Raw genomic sequence first — 23,483 nt, forward strand, 5'->3', positions numbered from 1 at the left:
ATTATGCTAAATCTACCATAACTCATAATGTTCCTAAATTGTAACTTTATATATTCAAAAAGTAATAACATAATAAATTTTTAAATTAAAACATTAAAAAGTAATTTTTGATAAACAACAAATAACACTGACATATTATAAAGAATAGGACAACTAATAAAAAAGTATTGTACTCAAATTCAAACCTATCTCTCGTTTTTCTTGTTTTGGTAACAAGGTAAAATTGACAATTATTGTTTTTCAAGTTCTACTCATTTATTAATTTTATTATTTAATTTTTTACATGAAGAATATTTTCATAATTTCTATCATTAAGTTTCCATAAGCTTTTTCCTTGTAACAATAGTAATTGGCAGTGTTAAAAACATAAAAATGTCTTTTTTGCCCAGATAGTTTTTGAACCCAGATATGACTGAAACCACATTCCTAAATTAACTTTAAAAGATCTGATCTTAATTTTGGAGTGCCATATTTATTAAAACTACATATTTCTGGTGGAATATCTGAAGCATTTACATCATTCGGATACTTAAGCGTTAAGTTACAAGCTTCTCCTTTTAAAACAGCTAAATCCAATGACATTATTATCTCAACAATTCAAAACTGAAAAAGGGAAATCTAAATTTGTTTAATTCTCCTTTTCAGTTGTGAAATTAAAATATTTATCACTTCTTTTCATCCTATTATAAAAGAACTATTTTTTTGGCCTTCATATTACTCTGCTCAGATTGATCTAAAATTACAATGTATATAATTTCATAAATGTATTTCTTTATCACTCGTAAAAATGTGCAAAGTTTAAAATTTTGGAAATAATATTGATTTTGCTTTCTTGAAAAATAGTGTTCAAAATATATGAAGACGAGCTGCAAGGTTCCTGAAAGGGCAAAGTAGTTAAAATTGTAATTCAGAAGTAAATAAAACTGATTTAAAATACTATGTTGTGTCCTTTGTTATTTTTTTTTTCAAACTTAGTTTATGAATTCAAAATAGACTTAGGAGGTTTGAGATTTGGAATGATCTAAAACAAATGTTATATGTATATTTTGAGACAAATATGATGTAATTGCACTGCATATATATGAATTAAATAATAAAAATTCCAGTTTTGAAAGTAATAGTTACACATTTTCTGATAATGCAATATGTTTACTTTTTCTTTGCATGTTTATGATTGAAATGTGGAATGCAATAATATTTATCGCACAATAAATATAAGCTATTAACTTTTTAAATTTTTTTGGAATACTTTAGACCAATAAAATCATTGTGGGCCACTCATGTAGATTACGTTTATGTGCGCTAGCAATCAATGTGTTAAGTGATTAAAAAAAATTTAAAAAAAAAAAAAAAAAAAAAAACATGAGAATTTCTTAAAAAAACTTGTAAAAAACAAAGATTTCCAATATGCAAGCTACTTTATCAGCTTCTGGTGCAGATTTAACTCATCTAGCCCACACTGCAGTTAAGGTTTCAGAACTCACAAATTGATACAAAGCTAACTATCTGCACAGCTTCAAATACTAAGCAAAATGCAGAGTTATCTTCAATACTAAATTATTAAGTTTAATGAAAAATCTAATACAGAACATCACTAAGCAAGTTGAATGCCAGTTATAAAAACAGTACAATCAAAATCCAAGATACCACAATAACTGCAATTGTTCAAAAAGTAGCTGACGCTTATAAACATATTTCTCCAAGCACTCAGTCAGAAAACTAAATTCGGCTGCTGTTCACTTGGCTGCTATTCACCAAACTTGGTGACATTTTGCTCTGGTTGCTACATTAACGTTATAGGCATAGGAATTGAATAACTGTAATTGATATTCTGTGTAGCTGTAACCATAATTTGGCCCTCATATGCCTTCCAATAATTTCGAGAAGCAGAAAGTACTAGAAATATTTCAGTGGCCAGGTGAAAACTATATAAGACCAGAGAGAGAGAGAGCATCTGTCTTAGTAGGCTAATTTAGCATGAGTTGGAGTATTGTGATATTTCTGAGTTAGCTTTACTCTTTAGATGGGCTTTGCAGTGTGTTGTGTTTAACATTCATTGTAGTTGTAATACTGAAGTGTAAATACTGATTATACTCTGTGATATTGTGAAGAATTGTGGGAACTATTTTTGTGGGAAGTTTCAGATCTCTGAAGTGTTTCTTTTGAAAAAATAAACTTTATCAACCGATCATCGGAGTTGTGTGCATTCAATCTATTATGAAGCCGTATACATGCAACAGTAAAATTTAATTTCTACTTCTCCTTTTACATGAATGAGTCATGACTAACAGGTGGATGATTTAATAGATAGGCATCAGTTTTAACAGTAGTTTAATTTCTTAGGTGAGATTTTAAGTTGTGCAGGTCAGTGCCACAAAGATTCAGTGGCATAGGTAGAGAAGGGTAGTTTGTCCAGAGAGGCACATTTCTGGAGGTGCATTTTTCTCATGAGACATAATTTTATAGGAGTTAATCATAAAGGAGAAGAAAGAAGGAACTTATGATAACTGAAGAATAATAAGGTGATAATCATTTTTTAAAACTGAATTGAAAAGAGAAATGACTTACATTCAACACAGCATTTAAAGAAACCACAATAAGATTTCAACAGCTTTTATGTTCCCGCTATGCTATGCCTTCCTTGCTCCATCAAACTTTTTCAGTGAAAAATGGAAATGTCAATTAAATTATGATCATGATGACATTAATAAGAAATAATTCCCCATTGAGTACAAAATACTTTATTGCTATTACTACTAAGAAAGGCAAAAGAGAAACATGGAAATTAGTCCACCTGAATTTTTTCAATTTATTCTAGCACATAGTCTTTAGAACATAATTCCAAATATTATAATAATACTGCAAGCTTTTTACACAACTGCTGGAAGTGTTAGTAAATATGTAAAAAAAAAAAAATTTCAAAATAATCTAAGACCTACAAAAAAATAGTCTATCTTTTAAGAAATCTTACTATACTGCCCATCGAATAACAACTGGAGTAATGACAGAGATTTCTACAAGGTTACTGAAGATTTTGCTAACATAAAATAAGCAAAATAGTTAAAGATGAAATAAAATATTTTAGACCGACATATAAAAACTACATTTAAACATTAGTAAAGGAGCTTTTGCAGATGATGTACTTGCTTCTTCAGTATGAGCTGGAATTAATGGCTCGATTAAGTTCCCCTTCTTTTATTGTGCTATGAATAATTAAAATTAAATAAATGTTCTTAAATAAATATTAAAAATCAAAAACTTGCATTTCTACAAACAATGCAATACTAATTCATTTCCATGTTCCATAAGAATGCTGTCTTAAAAATACTATAAATCACCACAATTAAATGCACTGTAATAACCTCATTATCATTACACATTAATTATCTGCTAAAATAGTTAAGATAGCTGGACAGACTATGCCTACATCCATTGGTTTTATATAAAAAGTAATATAAAAAGCGTAATTTATATAAAAAATAGACAACAAACTTAAACATACCATACGATTATTTTTGAAATGTCATCAAACATTTCTTCTTTTTGCCTCATTCATATTTACATAGATATTTGCTTTTGATTCATGTAATTAAAATTCATTTGGACTATACCAACCCTTAAAATTTACATATTCAATTGTTTCTACAGCAATCCAACATTTAAAGTAGACATTAATACAAGTCATTATCAAATTATTATAAGACATTATAATTAACCCAAATCCTTTCTCTTTAAAATAATTAAAATCATTTAAGCAGAATTCATTTCCCACTGAATACATAATTTGGAATTTTTTTACCAGTTAATTTCAAGTGAAGTAAAACTATCCTCACTTAATATAACACACTACAGTATCAGAACATACCCCCCCCCCCCAAAAAAAAACTCTTAACAAGGAGAATAATAGTTCATTTTTCTGTCATACTGCCAAGAGCCAATGGCATTCAGGTTCTTGCTCTCAAAATGTAGCTAGAATCAGCAAAGTCTTGATAGGAAAAGCTATCCCAGGTCTTAGCTATACTCTAATTCATTTGTACTGTAATACTTCATGATCCATTGAAAATTTCTGTTTAATTGACCCTTACATTGATCCATAAGAATATGATGAATTTCCAATCTGTACAGCTCTATATAAATAGCCATCCAGCTTGACTTGTATGGCATCTCCTCTAAATTGGTGAGAACTCCAAGAACAAGGTATTAAGAATATGTCAGTTACTGTTACTAAGTTGCAAGACAGTCATGATAGATAGATACTCTGAATCTAGCTTCTCCAAATATATTTTAGCAGTCAGAAATGGCCGAAGAAAAACCCCAGAACCTCAAGCAAAATTCTCTGTGGCTATTTTCACTTTAAGCATAGAAACGAAAAGGGGCCTAAGCATGCAATATGCGAGGTTTTTTTACTTTTTATTTAGTTTTTAACTCGCTGGCATTCAAACCAAATTTGATTTTTAAAGTCCAGGTAAACTCCATGGAAATTTCCATCTTTCCATCCATTTACAATTGAAAGAACTACTGTTAACAAAGATAGCACTCTTGACCACCTACAAAAATGATTCGCGGTTGTATGGTTGAGTACAACAAAAAGTCAACCCCCTTATTCCTCGAAGTGGGAAAACTCACTCTCCGTCTTTTAATTGCTACCTTGACAAAAACTCTCAACACCTTTTCATTCAGCAAACTGCAGCTTTTCACAAAGCAAAGTGAAGCAATGATGCAAATTATTTTTTCAAATACCCAGTAATAATTTCCCAAGCTCCTTCTCACTCAAAAGCGAAATTTATTTTGAAACAGAAGCTTTCCCATCTCAAAGCAATAAGAATAGCTAATAGTGCTTTTTCTAGCCCCTTTTTCTGTTGAGATGTTCAGAGAATTGTCCCTACTGTTGGAAAGCTAAGAGCTGAGAATAACGTAATGATTCTTTTAACTGCCAAAATAAACTCCAACTATACTAGTCAACAAACGATTTCCATTAAATAAAAACTTTAACACAGAGTTAATTAAAATTCATTAGTTTAATTAAAATTTGCTACATAAAAATTATCTTCTGCAGCATTACCTCATTTCTCAGGATTAACATCTAGATATATGGCACATTGAAAGGAAGGAATCCATTTAAACAAAGTCTAGAGATGATTTGTAAAGCTACTTGATTTCCAGGCTGTATTTATATCAGGTTTTTTTTATTAATTTGGCTCTGTCCCATTCAATTATTGAGTTACGATACTTCATACACTATTTAAACAAAGATGTGCTACTTTCATTGATGTACTGGTTGGCATAGAGTTTGAAAATAGCTTTTTTTTTTTTTTTTTTTTACGTTCAGCAACTTTTATAGATAATTTTCGAGATGTCAGTATTGAGTTTCGGTGCCTGCTTCTTAATTGTGATGTCCATAAAAGTCTGTTTGTGGAATTTAATTTCACTGTCATCAGCAACAGACTTACACTTTTAAACACATTGTTTTAAATGATGCAAATATTCATGTTTTGAAAATTTTAAATTAAAAAAGAATTATAAAACTATAGACTCTTGATCCATATAGTTACATGCAGTAAAAGTTTATATATCTTTTAAAAACAGATATTAAAAGTGTGACCTCTATATGATAAAAACTGACTGAAATATTTAAAGTTAGGAATTTTTATAGCTTTTACAGTATTAAAAAATCAAACTTATACCCCTCCTTGATGTGTTAGTTAACAATTAGGATAATTTAAGGCTGATTCCTCCTTATTTAATGCTATTCAATATTTCTTTTGTCATTTACTAGTGTGTAAAATTCTTTAATTTAAAGTTTTGTTGCATTTGATATGCTGAATCCACGTTCACACAACTTCAAAATTTTCAAATGCTAAAAATATATCACTAATATTTATATGCAGTTTTATTTCTTTAAGAAAATAATCTGACAGCCTCCTCTCAAAAGGGGGGAAAAAAAAAAAAAAAAAAAAAAAAAAAAAAAAAAAAAGAAAAAGAAAAAGAAAAAGAAAGAAAAGACTACAAATAGTCTTTACTTTAATTTATGCAAATAAAGCTATAAGTTAGTTAATTATATGCCTTCTACTCTTTTCTAGAATATAAACTCAAAATATACACTGATCAAAAGTCTTCAGGATAATCTGTATTTCAATGTTTGTCTCTTAATCTATTAAGATCAGAAACTTTTAAATAATCTGATATTTCCTTTAAAGTTATACACTAATTTTTATACTTTCCATTCAATCTGTATCACAAAAGTAATTTTTTAAAGTTTAAACATATTAATATACCGAAACATAAATACTTGCATCATTTACAACATTTTTGTTACTGGTACATGTCATCTTTGTGAAAATAAAGGCTACATTAGAACTTTTATGAACATGATGTAGGGGGGGACTATTACATAAAGTAGTAAAAAAAAGGGGTACATCAGGCTATTTAAAAAATTGTAACACAGTAATCAGCAATACATTTTTTATAATAAATTCCTTTTAATCTACATTTTTTTTATATTTAAATTATATAAAAATATATTGCAAAATTTTAGTCATATTATACTTTTATTTTTCTGAGCAACGTGGGTTTAGAATAACTTCTTTAACATAGAATTACATTGTAACACCTAACAATTATATTGCACCTATAAACTTTTCAAAGAATGAGACAATTTTTACTGCCTACTTTCTTTCTATGTATTATCAAATAAAAAATTATACTCTTACCTATATCAATTAAAATGGCATGCTGGTAAGGTGTAAGTTTTCGCAGAAGTTCCATATATGGGATGTTATCAACCGCTTCACATTTCCGGTAGCTGCAATATTTCTCCATTAAGAAAAGCCACACTTCGCCTCTTTTTTTACGTGGAACACCTACACAAAAATACATAAATTATTTATCCAGATGTCCAGATCTTTAATCTAAACATTAGATAAAGCTACAGTGCAATATTTGTAAGTACTTCTAAATTTAAAGTTACTTCAGAGTTTTTTTTTTCCATAATTGAAAGAATCTTACTGAACTAGTTCAAGTGCTTTCTAAACAACTATTTAATTTGGTGAACATTAATGAACAATGCATTAATGAAACTGAAGCTTCAACTCTTTAATTTAATATATACAACATAATTATTAATGAATACCATATCGGACAGTTGCCTCAAGGGTATCATACTCCACATCAGAAGAATTAAAAACTGCTTCCCACTTTAGCACAGCATCATTAGGACAAGGGCAAATCACTTCATAATCCAGTTTAAGATGTTTCTCTAAAATTTTGTCTTGTTTCACTGCAAAGAAGAATATAATTTTTTGTACAATTTACATAAATTGAATAATTAATCAGAACTTTAGTGAATTAAATTAAAAAAATAATTAATGATTGCTAATTCTCAAACAGTTTTTTGAAAATAACATGAAGTGATGTTCCATTTACCTATATATTTTTGAAAATTATACTTACATCATTTTATTAAACTGTGTTTTTTATTTCAGAATCATTTGACTTAATATGTTATAATATCTATCAACTTTAATCTTAATATATTATAATATTTATCAATTGTATATATCCCCAAATATCAAGTGCTACCTAAAGGGATTAAAAAATGTTAAAACCTCAACAACCACTTCTATTTCTTATTTATTCAATTGGATGATATGGCCCATGGTCTTTCTATGTTAGGTTGAAATTCCAAATATCCATTAGGAAACTTATACTTTCCCCCCTCTGAATGTGGTTAATACACTTTCCAGAAAATCAGTAATACGTTACCATAATACGAAAGAAAGAAACGTGATATTTCATCAATTTCCATACAGAAATGTTTAGCAGACGAAAGAATGGCTGCATAAATGTTGCAGAATAAGCGTACTTTTTTTTTTGTCTTTTCATTATTACTGTTTTGATGTTTACTTTATTTATTAAATATCCTGTTCTTGGCGCTTACAACAAATAAAATTCGATTAAAAAGCAAAATTATAAAATATTTAAAAATATCATACCTTTAAAATTTTCGATAGACAGTGTCGCGCGCTGGAGATAAAAATGCTTTTTTCCTGACAGTGTCGCCACTGCTTGCTCAGTAATCGAGTTTGCTAATTAAAAATTCTTTAAAGTTTTACAAAATATAAAATAGATAATAAAACAATTTCGAAATTCAAAATTCGAGCTTCCAGGTGCTCATGTTCAGGTGGAGAATTATGCTATTCAAAATTTTATGGCTTTCTATACTGTTGTTTTTTTGCGTTTCGAGAAAATGTATATGTTCATGCAGATTCTTCATTACTTAAATTTCTTTAAATATAATACGGGGTGATAATATTTGGTGGCAATAATTTGAAAAGTATACACCATTTACAGTGATTCAGCAATAAATTCCATTTCGAGACAATATCCCAAATGTGCCATAGCATGAAGCTATATTACTAGGTCAGATATAAATGCCTATATATTGTAATTTCATGAGATAAAATCTCTTGCTCATATTATTTACCAAACAATTCTTCAAAACATTTTGATTTTCAAGCAAATACTCATGAAACCGAAGTCAGAATAAGATACTCTCAAAGCAGCAAGCGAACCCAACTACGTCATCAGTCTCTTCTTCTGGTTTCAGGTACGAGAAGCTGAAGAACCAGCCCTTTAGCCCTGGCATCTAGATGGCACTTTTATATAATCTTACTCGGTTACAGTTTCTACATAATTCAGCCATCCGACATCATCATCTGCCCTCAGATGACAAGAGCAAACAGTGGAAGTTAACAAATTTGAACTAAAGTAAAAAGAAAAATTCTAATACTATTAACCCATGAATGAAAATACTAAATTAATACAGATAAATGAAAATAGTATTCTATCTGGATCTTCTAATAAGAGCACCTAGGAAAATAAAAAAGAATAATAGTTAGTTATCATAATCAAAGAAAAGATGGATAGGATTAAAGTCCAAAGGTGCAGATCAGTTCATATGAGAAAATGTCTATAAAAAACAAAGTTCAGGTAATACATTCTGATGAAGTCCAAGGTTTCATAAATTTGGTGCAAGTGCTTGTTTTCATACGTCCATAAAAAAAACCACATTTTTCAGCATCATAAGTGTCGTTTGGCTTGATTTTCGAGATTTTGTAGGGTCCGGGAAGCTTGGGTTTCAGTTTTAAGAATAGGCCCATATTGTGTACGCTTGATTGCTACTATATATCATGAAGATGGAACTTACAGGATGGTTTACGTCATAGATTGTAAGTTTTATGATTTTCAGCCTGCACTTTCGAAACCTGTTGTTTAAGCTTCTTTGCGAAGATCATCAAGAGCGATGAAATCTGACTGGATCTCTGCATTTAACAGCTCTGTAATTTTATCATGATTAGCAGATTTCATTTTAGTTCCAAGCATGAGTTCGAATAGAGTTGTATTTATATTACATTGATATGTTGATTTGATCACTTGCTGGACTTCATCGATGTGTGTACACTGTTTTGAAGGATTTTGAATTGATAATTTGGACAGAACAGAAAGTATGACAGAATTCACTCTCTCAATTTGCTCATTTGGCCCGAGGCAATCTTGTAGCAATTTGAATGTGCTGGATATTGTTGGTTGAATTATAATCTTGAAAATCTTTCGAAGTTGTATAATTTCACCTTTATCTGAAATTATACAAGAAGGATTTCCAAAGACAAAATTTAAATTTTCTAATTTAGATATTACTTCACAGCTCTATCAGTAGATTCTGTTGGGTAAAGCCATACAAACTATGTGAAAAAATCAATAACAGAAAATATATACTTGTAACGCTTATGAGTACTTTTGAGTGGTCCTAAATGATCAATGTGATATGTATGAAGTGGTACATTTGGGTATACAATGCAACATAGCTTCATGTTTGCCACATCTACGATTACTTAGTATGTAAGGGACACAATTTGCAATATAGTTTAGGAGCGAAATGTCCACGAAGGTGTGAATCCTTAATTATATCAATTTGCATTGATTCTGGAACAACGAGAAATTTGTTACCATCTACAAATTTATAAGCTAAATCAGTTTTAACACAATAGTCATCATAAGGCTTAACTTTTAAAGCTCGAATGTGATAATCTTGCTCTTGAGCATTTCATATTTTTTAAATGAGGCTATCTTGAATGATGAGAACAGGGGATCTGCTCTATGTATCATTCGTGTTTCAGTTTTGTGTTCTATTTAGTAGTCGAAATCTTCTAACATCAATGCCTCACGTGCTATTTGTGCATTTAAATCTTTTTTGTTCATCATCATTTTGAATGCATTACAGTCAGTAATAATTTTGAAGCATTTTCTTAAAAGATAAACTCTGAATTTTTTCAAAGTTTGAATTACAACTAATAACTCAAGTTCGTAACTGGTAAATTTCATTTCCACATCAGATGTCTTTTTACTCATGTAATAAACAGGATGTAGGCAATTATCAACCATAGCTCTTTGCATGAGTATACAATCATAACCATGGATACTGGCATCAGTGTGCATTTCAGTATCGCTCTGTTGATTATAGATGTTGAGTACAGGTTTTTCACATAAATGTTATTTTAAAAAATTGAAAGCATTTCTTTTGTTGTCACCAAATTGGAAGTCATCACCTTTCCTAAGAAGATCAGTTAATGGTTGAGCAATTATGGAAAATTGAGAATAAATTTATGAAAATATCCGGCAAGACAAAGGAAATTTTGAACTTGTTTTAAATTAGTCAGTTCTGGAAACTTGCTTTCGTTTTTAAAGTGGATGGAAAAATTTTACCTTCTTTGATAACATGATCCAAGAATTCGATTCGTTTTTTTGTATTCACTATAGCAAGCTTTAAGACCTATTCAAGCCACTTGATTCCTTCTTCAAGGGAGGACCACAAAATTATTACATCATCCATATACGGCAATACAATACCATCTTTAATTAAATATCAAAAAATGGTGTTGGTATACCTCTGAAATACAGCCAGAGAATTGCATAGTCCAAAAGGAACCTTGAGAAATTGATATTGACCTTCGTGTGTTACAAATGATTCCTACTATCCCTGCTTACATCAACATGAAAAAAAACCATTATTTTTAAGATCAATCGTACTAAATATATGTGATCCCTGCAACTGATCTAGAATATCTTCAATTAATGGAAGTGGAAATCTGTCCTTTGCTATTACTTTATTCAATCTTCTATAATCAATACATAAACGAGATCTTCTGTCTTTCCTTTTAACGATTACAACTGTGCTACAATATTCTGAAGAAATAGGTTCTACTATTCCTTGTGTTAACCATTCAGCTACTTGAGCAATTCTTTTTTCTGAAAATGGAAACTTACGAGGTTGATGAAATATAGGTTCATTATTTTTTACCAAAATGTCCATTTCTATGTTCGTTGTTTTAGTTTTACATGGAACATAACTCAAAACTAATTTTTCTAATCTCTGAAAATATTTGAAATATCAGATTCAATATTTACTTTGGTTTCATCAGAAATTAAATAAACTGCAAGGATGGGTAAAGTATTTGGTAAATACTGATTACTCTTTTATGCACTGAGATATATTTCTAATCATAACTCCATTTTTATTTTATTAGAGTTTCACCCTAGTTTTATCATAATAATTATGTTTCATTTTTATTCTATGAAAAGCACCTTTATTTCTTGCAAAATAGCCTTTCATTACTTCTTACACTTTGGGTTTTTCTTTAAATTCAATTATTTATAATGCAATACATTATGGCAGCATCATCTATTTTCCCAATATTACATAATTCTTTCATTTTTAAGAAATATTCTTGAGCTGATTTAGTATTTTTCCTTCTTCGACTTAATAGCTCATGCAAATTAGCAGAATTTACTTCAAAAGAGAATTTGTTAATTAAGGCTTTTCTTAATTTTGGCCATGAATTGAGTTCCGGTTCTGTTCAAACAGGTAATGCTGCATTCCCACCAAGCAATCATTTGGCAAAGCTAAATTTTTGTAAATCCGACAAATTAAACAATGTAGAAGCATTCTCAAAATGTTCTACCCATCAAAGAACATTTTCATATGATTCTGCATTAAACTTTGTAATAGTACTTTTGATATTAGAATAATTAATGTTAATGCTCTGAATTATAGAATTCCCAGTAGTTATGTTTTTACAAGCACAATCACACTGTATAGAAGAATCAAGGTTACTTTTATCAAAATATCGTGCTGCATTGAAAAATCATCTTCACTTCTTTTATTTATTAATACTTCTGTTTCCGATTCATTGGAACTAGACGTTTCGGCACCGTTTACATTCTCAACTAGTGTTTCAACATCACATAATAAAGATAAGATTCTTTTTGCTATTTCTGATTTATTTCCCTCAAATGAAATACTTAGAATATTAGAAATTGTGCAGTGGCATAGCTAGGGTGCGGCAAGGGGGGACATCTGTCCCCGGGCGCAGCATCCAAAGGGCGCCAAATTGATGCTACGAAATTTTCTAATGAAATGTCTTCCATTCATGGCACACAAAAAGGGGCACAAATTCTTTAATTGTCCCCGGGCGCTGGGAACCCTAGCTACGCCCCTGAAATTGTGACTAGCTCATTAAATGAAAAGCTTTCTTCTGCATCTTTAAATTTCTTTTAAAATTCATCACTATCTGAAGCAAAATTAAAACCAGAAAAGTTTCTATTCTCTTTTGATTTACCCTATCACCATCTGTATTCAAAATAAGTCTACGTAAAGTTCTAATTTTATTTGCTTTAGAATTTTTCAATGCAATGTTGATTTGCTTTATTTTGCTTAAAATCATTGTCAAATATGAAAACAAAATCAACGTACCCTGTAGCTTCAAAGTTCTTCAATATGCAGTCCTTTTGAAAATGGGTGAACTTTACTAATCCAGATGGCATGATATCGAAAATGACTTCTGTTAAATATTTGCATAATCGCCTATAGTAACGGCAACTGCCGTCAATAAAAGGAGGTGCTTTCTTTGGTGGCACCTCAGTTCATTTTCAGTTCGAACCAGAGTAGACCTGCCCGGGGGAGAAGCCAGGGGATGATAGATTCCGGTTCCAGTTCCAGTCCGGCCGTTTAAGTCCAAAACACGTAGGAGCTGAAGTGTGAATCCAGCGAATGGAGATGTATACCGAAAGAGCTAGATAGATTTTTGTCCTTTTAAAGAAAGTGTTCTTCACCGTGCCGGAATAGCTGTTACTTTAAAGCATTTTGAATGTTTCCACCTAAGATGTTAAGTTTTCGTTTATGATGCTAAGTTTTCATCATTTTTGAAGTTGCAGTTGAATAAACCTTTAAGTTTTAGACAAGGTTTTTGTGTTCCTCAGAAATTTTAGATTCGAAGTCAGATATATCACATAGGATTTAACGGAAAAATCAACATTTTGGCGCCAAGCGACAGGACATTGTCTGCAAGGTAAGCGAATTTTTTTATTTTGAATCATGGAAGCCTTAAAGTTAGCACGAACTCAATATAGAAGACTATTTAGTAAAGCGTGTAATGAATTTGACAATGAAGAAACTAAATTTAATCAGGAAGAAAAATTAATTAAAATAAAAGTTATTGCCGAGAAAGCTAAAGTTTTGTTTGATACTGAAATGAAAATACGAGAATTAATGTTTAAAGAAATTACAGATGAGACCTTACTTATTAAGGAAATAGATGAATCTGAATTATATTTTGATAGGTGGAGACTTATGGAAAGTAAACAAAAAGATCTCTAAAATGTTACATTATCCGAAGATTAAATTGCCTATCTTTGATGGTAACATGAAGAAATGGCTAGGATTTTGGGGGCAATTCCAAAAGATTGATAAAGATCCTACATTAGATAATAATGATAGATTTGCTTATTTGGCACAGGCTATGGAGAAGAATTCTCCCGCAGAGGAAATAGTTAAAAGCTTTCCGCCAACTGGCGATAGTTACAAGAGCGCAATTGAAGCATTGCAAACACATTTTGGTAACAAAGAATTACTAACGGAGATTTATATTCATGATTTGTTAACCCTTGTTATTCAAAAACAAAGTACACACTCTTTACGGAAATTATACGTTGAATTTGAATCTAATCTAAGAACCTTGGAAATATTGGGAATAAATAGAGGCAAATATTGCGCGATATTATATCCATTGGTAGAATCAGCACTGCCGAATAAAGTTTTAAAAACGTGGGAGAGACTTAGGTTTTTGCGTAAAGGATCAGAAAGTTTAACCGTCGAAAACACTGAGTTAAGAGAAAGGGAATCTGATCTTGAGTGCCTTTTATGTTTCTTGCACAGTGAAGTTGAAAGTGAGGAAAGAATTTTAGCAGCTAAATCTTTCAATGTTTTCGATCGATTGGCTCATTGTAATAAGAAAGGAAATTCGGGTTTAAAGATAAGAGAACCTCACTTAAAACCTTCGGCAGCTGAACAGTTTACTTCTTCTCATGAAGCTAGAAAAGGCTGCATATTTTGTTCCAGTATAAATCATGGTTCTGCGGAATGTTTTCAGGCGCGTAACTTATCGTTGTTGGAAAGAGAAGTTTTGGTCCAAAGGACACGCTCATTACCTGTGTCTGAAATGTGGACATTCTGTCAGGAAGTGCAGATTAAAAACAGTTTGTTTTACATGTGGTAAAAGGCATCATATTTTTCTATGTAAAGGCCATTCACAAATGAGTGAGACAAGGGCAACGGAACAGCCTCCAAATCAGGCTGAAACACTCGCCAACATTTCTTCAAGGTCTCCTAAAGTTTTGCTGCAAACAATAAGAGTAATAATTAAAGGAGATAAAAAATCTTGTTCGGCTCGAGCTATAATTGATACTGGTTCTCAAAGGTCATATATTCTGCAAAGCACAGCTCAAGATATGGGTTATAGGTATACGGTAAAGGAATACCTTAACCACGCATTATTTGGCGGTACAACGACCAGTTTGTGTGAACATAAAGTTTACAAAATTCATTTATCTAATACGTCTGGCTCGTACAGCTGTAATTTTGATAGTTAAGTCAGCCTGTTATTTGTAATAATATACCTTCTATTGGACAAGGAATATGGCTTAAAGAGCTTGCTGACTGTGGAATAAGTTTAACATATCATTTAGAAGGACCTATAGAAATTTTAATAGGAGCCAATGTTGCAGGACGATTATTAACGGGAAATCGTAAACAAATTTCAAACGGTCTTGTAGCTATTGAGACAAAGTTAGGATGGACGGTTATGGGAAAAACTGGGGAGTTGAATAGTGAAGGTTCAACATTCTTAGTTACTTCAGTGTTGAATAAAGAGGCTTGTATTTCTGATTTATGGGCCCTCGACTCGCTTGGTATTACGGACCCATCCGAACAAAAGAGTAAATTGGAATTGTATGAGGCTACCAGGCAACATTTTCTTGATACTGTAAAAATAGAAGATAACCGCTTTGTAGTGTCTTTGCCTTTATTGGAAAAGCACCCTCCCCTGTCGGATAATTATGAGTTATCGCTTTAAAAGGTTGCACGGTACGATTAGGCAACGTGAACTGGATAATCTTCACCAAGAGTATGAAAATATATTCCAAGAATGGCTCAAAAAGGGCATAATAGAAGAAGTACCCGTAAATGAATTAGATTTACCCCATCATTATTTGCCACATAGACATGTTGTTAAGGAACATAGTACTACGAAGTTACGGCCAGTATTTGACGCTTCGTCTAAAGCAAAGGGTTCTCCGAGTCTCAACGATTGTCTTGAAAAAGGATTAAACCTTATTGCATTTATTCCTACAATCTTAAATAGATTTCGCCAAGAAAAAATAGGGGTGATTTGTGATATTTGTAAGGCCTTTCTACAAATTGGTCTGAATTCTAGTGACAGAAACTTCCTCTGATTTCTTTGGATAAAGGGTGAAGATGGCTTGAAGCATTTTCGTCATTGTCGAGTCGTATTTGGTGTAACCAGTAGTCCATTTTTACTTGGAGCTGTTATTCAATATCACTTAAATTCAATTTTAGAGAAAAATGATGCAGATGTAAAGTACCCTTCCGACATTATTGTTAAATTAATGAATAGTTTCTATGTTGATAACTGTGTAACAAGTGTCGGAAGTGAAGATGAATTACAGCGCTTCATGAAAGTATCTTCAGATGTTATGGCAGAACGAAAATTTGAATTACAGGGTTGGGAATATACCGACTGTAGTTTAGAAACAGAAACTATTGCGAATGTATTAGGTTTGTTATGGGAAAGATAAGGCGATAGTCTCCAAATAAGTGTTGCTAATTTGCAAAATCTTTGTTTCGAGAAAGTCACGAAAGGAAGTATTTTGGCAATAGCCCATAAAGAATTTGATCCCATCGGTATAACAGTCCTTATATTACCCAAGATGTTATTACAGTGTACATGGGAAACAAAAGTAAAATGAGATGAAGAAGTTAACACTGAAATTAAAAGTAAATTTTTGAAATGGGTAAAAGACATTTTTCTTTTGAAAAACATTAAAATTCCAAGGTGGATACGATATCAGCCAAAACAGTGTTCAATACATGTTTTCTGTGATGCCAGTCAAGCAGCGTATGCGGCAGTAGTTTTCATTCGTGTAGAAGAAACTGAATCGGTTAAAGTCCAGTTGCTTCAGGCTAAGTCTAGAGTTTCCTCTTGTGGTAAAAAGGAAATGACCATTGTAAGATTATAATTGTTAGTAGCAACTATTGCATCTCGTCTTGCTGCAGACGTTCTAAAAGACTTTGAGGCCAGAAGTACATTTTTCTGGACAGATTCAACTACTGTCCTTGCATGGATAAAAAGGGAAGAACCATGGGGGACATTTGTACAAAATAGAGTACAGGAAATAAGGCTTTTGACATGTGTAAAGAATTGGAGGCATATACCTGGTCACCTTAACCCTGCAGATCTTCCAAGTAAGGGGTGTTCAGTTCGCCAACTCTCCTGGTCAAAATGGTGGGAGGGTCCGAGCTGGCTTTTAAAATCTCAAGAAAATTGGCTGAGTGCCGAATTTATAACTGATGAAGCGGAAATAGCCAGGGAGAAAAAAAGGCAGTGGTTTCATCTCTAGTGTCTACTGAAAGGTTTAGTTTAAGTGAGCGATTTTCTAGCTATCGAAAAACAGAGTTGTTGGTTGGATTCAAAGATTTTTCTTTAATTGCAGAAATAAGAAAAAAAGGAAAGGTGAACTCACTGTTAATGAAATTGATTTTGCAGAAAAGTTTGTTATTCGCTTGATTCAATTGGAATTGTTTCAGGATATAGAAGACGCACGCTTACGAACTTAGTCCATTTTATGATGCGGGAATTCTAAGAATTAAAACTGGTGCGTTTCGAAGAGATGACACGTTAGAGTTTAGAACATCTATAATATTACCAAGAGAACATTCGTTAGTTAGAAATTTTATTATGGAAGAACATAAAAAGAAAGGACATGCAGGTGTACAATACATACTGAATACCTTAAGGGAAAGGTTTTGATTGTTATCTGGCAGAAGAACTGTGCATTCTGTTTTGAGTAAATGCATTACTTGCAAGAGATATTCTGCTGTACCTGTTGACCACATATCAGCCTCACCGCCAATAGAGTGAGTAAATGATTCAGCAGTATTTCAAGTAACAGGTATAGACCTTTGTGGTCCTTTATTGCTGAGAAACAACGAAAAGGCATGGATTTGTGTTTTTACATGCACCGTTTATAGAGCGGTCCATTTGGAGTTGTTGACTTCTCTATCTACAGAAATGTTTCTTCAGGCTTTTCATCGGTTCGTGTCGCGAAGAGGTAAACCCAGAAATGTGTACAGTGATAATGGAACTAATTTTGTAGGAGCTTCAAATGCATTCAAATTAATAGATTTTGAACAAATTAATTGGCAGGCAGCCAATGAGCGAATAACATGGAAGTTTATTCCCCTGGTGCACCATGGTGGGGTGGTTGGTGGGAACGTCTTATCGGAATAATGAAGCAAGTCCTTAAAAAAGTTCTTAAACATGCTTGTTTAAATTATGAAGAAATGTACACGATACTGTGTGACTGTGAAGAGATTCTTAATGACCGACCGTTGACAGTAATTCCTTACGATCCTGAATTTAAAGCTTTAACTCCTGCCGACTTTTTAAAAGAAATTAGAACTAGTAGTTTGTGGGATATAAAATACGGTATTAAATCAAGTAATTTACAAAAAAGATTTCAGTATATTCAAACTGTACGAGAAGCATTTAAAAATAGGTTTCGTAAAGAATATTTGGGAATTCTCAAGGTTTCGCATAAAAGAGCTGAAAGGAGAGTTACTATTAAATTGGATGATATTGGTTTGATCAGTAGTAGTGACAAAAGATTTTTTTGGCAACTTGGTCATGTCATAGAACTAGTTCCAGGACCTGATGGAATAAATCAGCTTGCAAGAGTAAATACTCGAAATGGAATTTTGCTTAGAGCAGTTTGAACTCTGTATCCTTTAGAGGTAACGCAAAGTGATGTACCCACGAAGCTGCAGAATGAAAAACAAGATTCGTTGTCTGAACTTAAACTCAGCGTAGATGATAAATCTGTGACACCTGTAACACGATCTGGTAGAACTATAACTCCGCCAGACAGACTGGCATATTAAGGCTCTTTACACTTGTTTTACTTTGTTGTGAAAGTTAAATTCCCCCCCCTTAGGTGGAAGGATGTTAAATATTTGCATAATCGCCTGTAGTAACGGCAACCGCAGTCAATAAAAGGAGGTGCTTTCCTTGGTGGCACCGCAGTTCATTTTCAGTTCGAGCCAGAGTAGATCTGCTCGGGGGAGAAGCCAGGGGATGATAGATTCCGGTTCCCGTCTTGTTCCGGTTCCAGTCCGGCTGTTTAAGTCCAAAACACATAGGAGCTGAAGTGTGAATCCAGCGAATGGAGATGTACGCCGAAAGGGCTAGATGGATTTTGTCCTTTTAAAGAAAGTGTTCACCGTGCCGGAATAGCTGTTACTTTAAAGCATTTTGAATGTTTCCACCTAAGATGTTAAATTTTCGTTTATGATGTTAAGTTTTCATCATTTTTGAAGTTGCATTGAATAAACCTTTAAGTTTTAGACAAGGTTTTTGTGTTCCTCAGAAATTTTAGATTCGAAGTCAGATATATCACATAGGATTTAACAGAAAAATCAACAACTTCTGACACCAAAATATAGGGAATTAATTGACAATAAACATCACTACAGCTCATGAAGCTAAAGTAGGATTTATTTATTTACATTAGAATGAAAAGAAAAGTAAAAAGAATAGTTATCAAAACATTTAGGACATATCTGCCCTTATCGTCGTTCAGCTTTCGTCTCACTGCACAAGCATCTAGATGGTGCTTTTACATAATCTTATTCAGTTACAGTTCCTACAATATTGACAGGAGAGATTCCATTTCTTTATCCCAGTAATTTTCAAAGTGTAAAACGTTACCAAGCCAAAGCAATAAGTCATATTTTGAAAAGTACCACAGCATTCCTGGAAAAAAAAATGAAGACTGACAGAGGTACAGCACATAAGCCTTTTCAAAATGTTCCTGTGAAATCCACTGACATTTCACTTATGGACTATGGTCTCTTTCCCTAACCCATGACTGATGGACTCCAGAAAGTAGTGGAAGAGGAATGGAAGTCAATACCCCTGGAAATTTTAGGAAAAGTCCTTCAATCATGGAAATCATGATTCAAACTTATAGTCCAGAAAAAAGACTATCAAATCAAACATTTAAACAATGCTCTTACATTCTGAACATCAATTAAATGGCTCCAAAATCGTTCTAAAAATGTGTAAACACCCTCCATATCTACTAAGAGTATGAATTCAAATACAATCTGGTGACAAGTCACTAAAACAGAATAACATTTGGACCATTCATAAAAAATCCCGCAATTTAAAAAAAAAAAAAAAAAAAAAAAAAAGGTTTTCACAAAATTGTAAAACTAGAGCAGTTTTGTAAAAATGTGAAAAGTTTGTAAAAGTTGGCAGATGTAAAGCAGTAACAAAATTTTTAATATTTCAATTTATTTATAGAATTCAATTACATTTTATAGTATTTTTCAGGGGAAAAATCAGCAGCAAATGCTAATGTTTTCAAAACAAATTCTTTATGAATTAAAATTTTAATTTGTTTGACAGTAAAGATATAGTTTGATCAGTTGACAATAGGAGGCATTATTTTTTTAAGAAGACAAATTATTTCTGATTTTTTTTATTCTATTAATATTTTAACACTTTTTTATGGCAGAATCCCTTCTAAGTTGTTAGACTGTAATCTGAAGTTTTAGACTGCTACATAATTTTTCATTGATTTCTGAATTAAATTATTGATATTATCGGTATTAATTTTTTTACAGATACTGAAGTTCAGAATCATCAAAAATTTTACTTTATAAGCTGTTAACATATAACAAAAATATTCATATTTAAAGGAAATTAAAAAATACTCATTTTTAAAACATAAATTTAAAATAAGGGGCTAAGCATGTGCTTAGCGTAAAAAGCTAATATAATGTATTAATTTAAAAATATATCAAACTTCAATTTTTTTATTACTTTAAAAATAAAAATGAAAACTTTTGTTTTTAACTGCTAAAAAGATACAAATAAATAATTTTGCAGAACTTTTAAGTTCTGAAAAAGTTAAAAACAATATTTTTCATATAATTTTTTGCTTCATTTAAGTTAAAAAAACTTGCATTAAAATGAAAATTTAAAAAAGAAAGAAAGAAACAAAGAAAAGAAAAATTAACATGGTCTTCCCCTTTACACATAACAGTTATTTCAAAATAGGTACTAAATAAAACACTACTTACCATGCACGAAAAAAAGAAAAAAAAAAAAAAAAAAACCATGAAGTTTAAATTCAACAGTTAAAATAAGTTTATTATACTAGAAGTTTTCAAACAGCTTAATAAAATTACTTTTTAGTTTCTTCTGTTCTCTTTCCAAGCGAATCAAAATAATCTGCTCCATAATTGCTTTTTTCCATAACGCTTTTAAATGAGAAGATGAATGTTTTGGAGGTTCCATTTTTTTCTCTTCTACAACTTCTCCTATACAGAAGAAAAAAAAAAAAAAAAAAAAAAAAAAGTAACATGTAAATAAATATTTCTGCTCACACTAAATTTTACTGAAATATGAATGCAAAGTTCTTTGCTGTTGGTTATCAATGTTATATCTGCTACAAAAAATTATTCTGAAGATGTATGATTCATTCAAAATGTTGATATCGACTAATTTTAGATTTTCTGATTTTAATATTTCTAAAATGTTTTGGGAGAGAATTTTAATGATCACTCCAGAAATTGTATCTGTAACAAGAGCTTCAACAGTGATTGAGTCATTAGGGCAATGTATACTTTTCAGGGTAATTCGAACAACATTATATTAAAATTAGTCTATCCTGGATAAAAATATTAACCAAAAGACAAATTAACTAGACTTTTTAATTTTCATTGTAAAATTAACTACTATCCATTTTTCAAAATATTTTTTAGCTTTTTATCACATATTAAACATTACAGAAAAACATTTTAAAAATTCGTGCTCTGTGTTCCATCATTAACTTATTGGAAAATATCCACCAATCCTTATTTTAATAGTAATTTCTACTAAGCTGTATATACACAACTAAAATGTAATGTAATACAAAATTGTCTTTGTAGACTAATTCTGTTCTGCATCTTGTGTGAGGACTAGTTTTCTGTACTGCTTTTATCTCCATAGTTTAAACTTGGAATTACTGTATCAATATATTTTACTTTGAATTCTTTCACATAAATGCTTTCAAAGGGATAACCTAAAATATAGTACAAAAGTTGAAATTTATTTTGCTACTTAAAAATCATGAGAAAATTCAAATTTCTCATGATATTCTGGCAGTAGTAGCATATCGACAGCAGTTGTGGAAACAGATGACGATGAGCTAGTCCTTTCTCGCATACATCCGATGCAATTTGAGCTTCTCCCGTTCACGCAGAAATTGACTGTACTTGAACCGCACACAGTTTCATAAGGGTAAAATAATGTGCTTTTAAATATTAGGTAAAAATATATTTGAAAGTGTTAATGCATAAAAAATGTTGGGAGACTAGTCCAGTCTTTTCTAGTCCACCGACAACATTCCACTGCTCTGCAATGTATCCTAGACAATATCCCAGTGATGGGACAGTTAAATAATAGATGGGTTTGGCCATTACTGGCCAATGTTTAAAGAGCAAGTGTCTAGCCATTGGGATGGAATGAAACCATGCTTCATCTTTTAAGATTACCTGACCTAAAATGGAAATGTTGCCATGCATAAAGCTTTTAAAAACAACAGCTGGAAATGCAACATAGTTCAGAACATGCTTCACACAAAAATATCTTTGAACATTTTCAGATTTAGAAGAATTCATTTTTCCTCCGTGAATTGCAAATGGAGCTAAAAGATTGCCAAGACAGAGAAAAGCCTCAGCCTTTGAGAATGAATTGTTTCAGAGATGGAAAAAAGTTCCTTGTTGGCAGAATTCAATGATAACTGAGAACATTAAGCCATACCACAAGTGCATATGCTGACAGAAGTAGATTTGTGTGTATATATATATAAAAATTATTATTAATTTTTAGATTTTATTTAAATAATTTTTAGATCATTAAAAGTTAAGAAGTATCAGAGTTGGTTATTATTGATGAAATGTGTTGATTTATTCAAGACAAAATTGCTTTGTAAATTTTAGCTCTTTGGTATTCTATGCTACTGATTTTTAATTTATAATTTAAGTTCCATAAAAATTTTTATTACAAAATATCTACAAAGAAATCCATTTTGATTCAAAATTTAAGATTACATCCTGATGAATGCTTTTAAAAAATTATTTAAATTTTTTATTTATTTATAAAAAGAAAAATGAATTTATTGTTTGTTTACTATTTCTTTATTGCAGTTCATCTGGATATAATTAAGAAACATAGCTCTGTTGATAATTCTCTTAGCTGCTCCTTGACAAACTACAGAGAATCAACTTTTGTTATTTAGTAATTTTACTTTGCTCTAATTTACTTCTGTTTCAAAATTGAGTTCCGAGTTTAGCCTTCATGATCCGATTTTTGCTTTTCTCATGTTAGGTAGCTAGCCACTTTTGATAGATTTGTAATATATTTTATTCTATTCTCTCCTTATGTATTAAAAAATTTGGATTTAATAAAGCAAATGATTTACCAAATATTGTATCTTTAGCGAAAGGACTTTGGACTCTATTGAAAAGCATCTTCCTCCATGATCCTTTATGATTCCCACTATGTTGTTCTTTGATTTCCTTCAAGGGGAAGCTTCCTTTTTTGGAGCCAACTTTTAAGAAACTATGAAAAATAACCACAGTTAAGTAACCTATTCAACAAAAATAATTGAACTGAATATATAAAACATATGGATATGTGCCATGAACTATTGGAAATATTTAAAGAAATATAGTTACTTAATTTAGGATGATATAGAATGCGAAGGCTTCAGAAGTATAAATTTTTAAGAGGAATTTCTTCCTA

The 23,483-nt window shown here is 31.3% G+C and overlaps 1 protein-coding gene across 1 annotated transcript in view; it reads right to left on the reverse strand.

Moving 5' to 3' along the window:
* The window catches only part of LOC118189918 (TBC1 domain family member 1-like), a 108,344-nt gene that overhangs the window by 32,130 nt on the left and 52,731 nt on the right, over positions 1-23,483 (reverse strand). The window contains exons 11-14 of the mRNA XM_085810386.1: positions 23,161-23,300; positions 20,882-21,013; positions 7,130-7,276; positions 6,711-6,860 (exon numbers count right to left, since the gene is read on the reverse strand). Coding sequence (XP_085666512.1) covers positions 6,711-6,860; positions 7,130-7,276; positions 20,882-21,013; positions 23,161-23,300 — 569 coding nt within the window. The remainder of the gene's footprint in view (positions 1-6,710; positions 6,861-7,129; positions 7,277-20,881; positions 21,014-23,160; positions 23,301-23,483) is intronic.

This window comes from Stegodyphus dumicola, chromosome 2 (genome assembly GCF_044657685.1).
Source record: "Stegodyphus dumicola isolate Sdum_Otavi_A_Nest chromosome 2, ASM4465768v1".
Classification (NCBI taxonomy): domain Eukaryota; kingdom Metazoa; phylum Arthropoda; class Arachnida; order Araneae; family Eresidae; genus Stegodyphus; species Stegodyphus dumicola.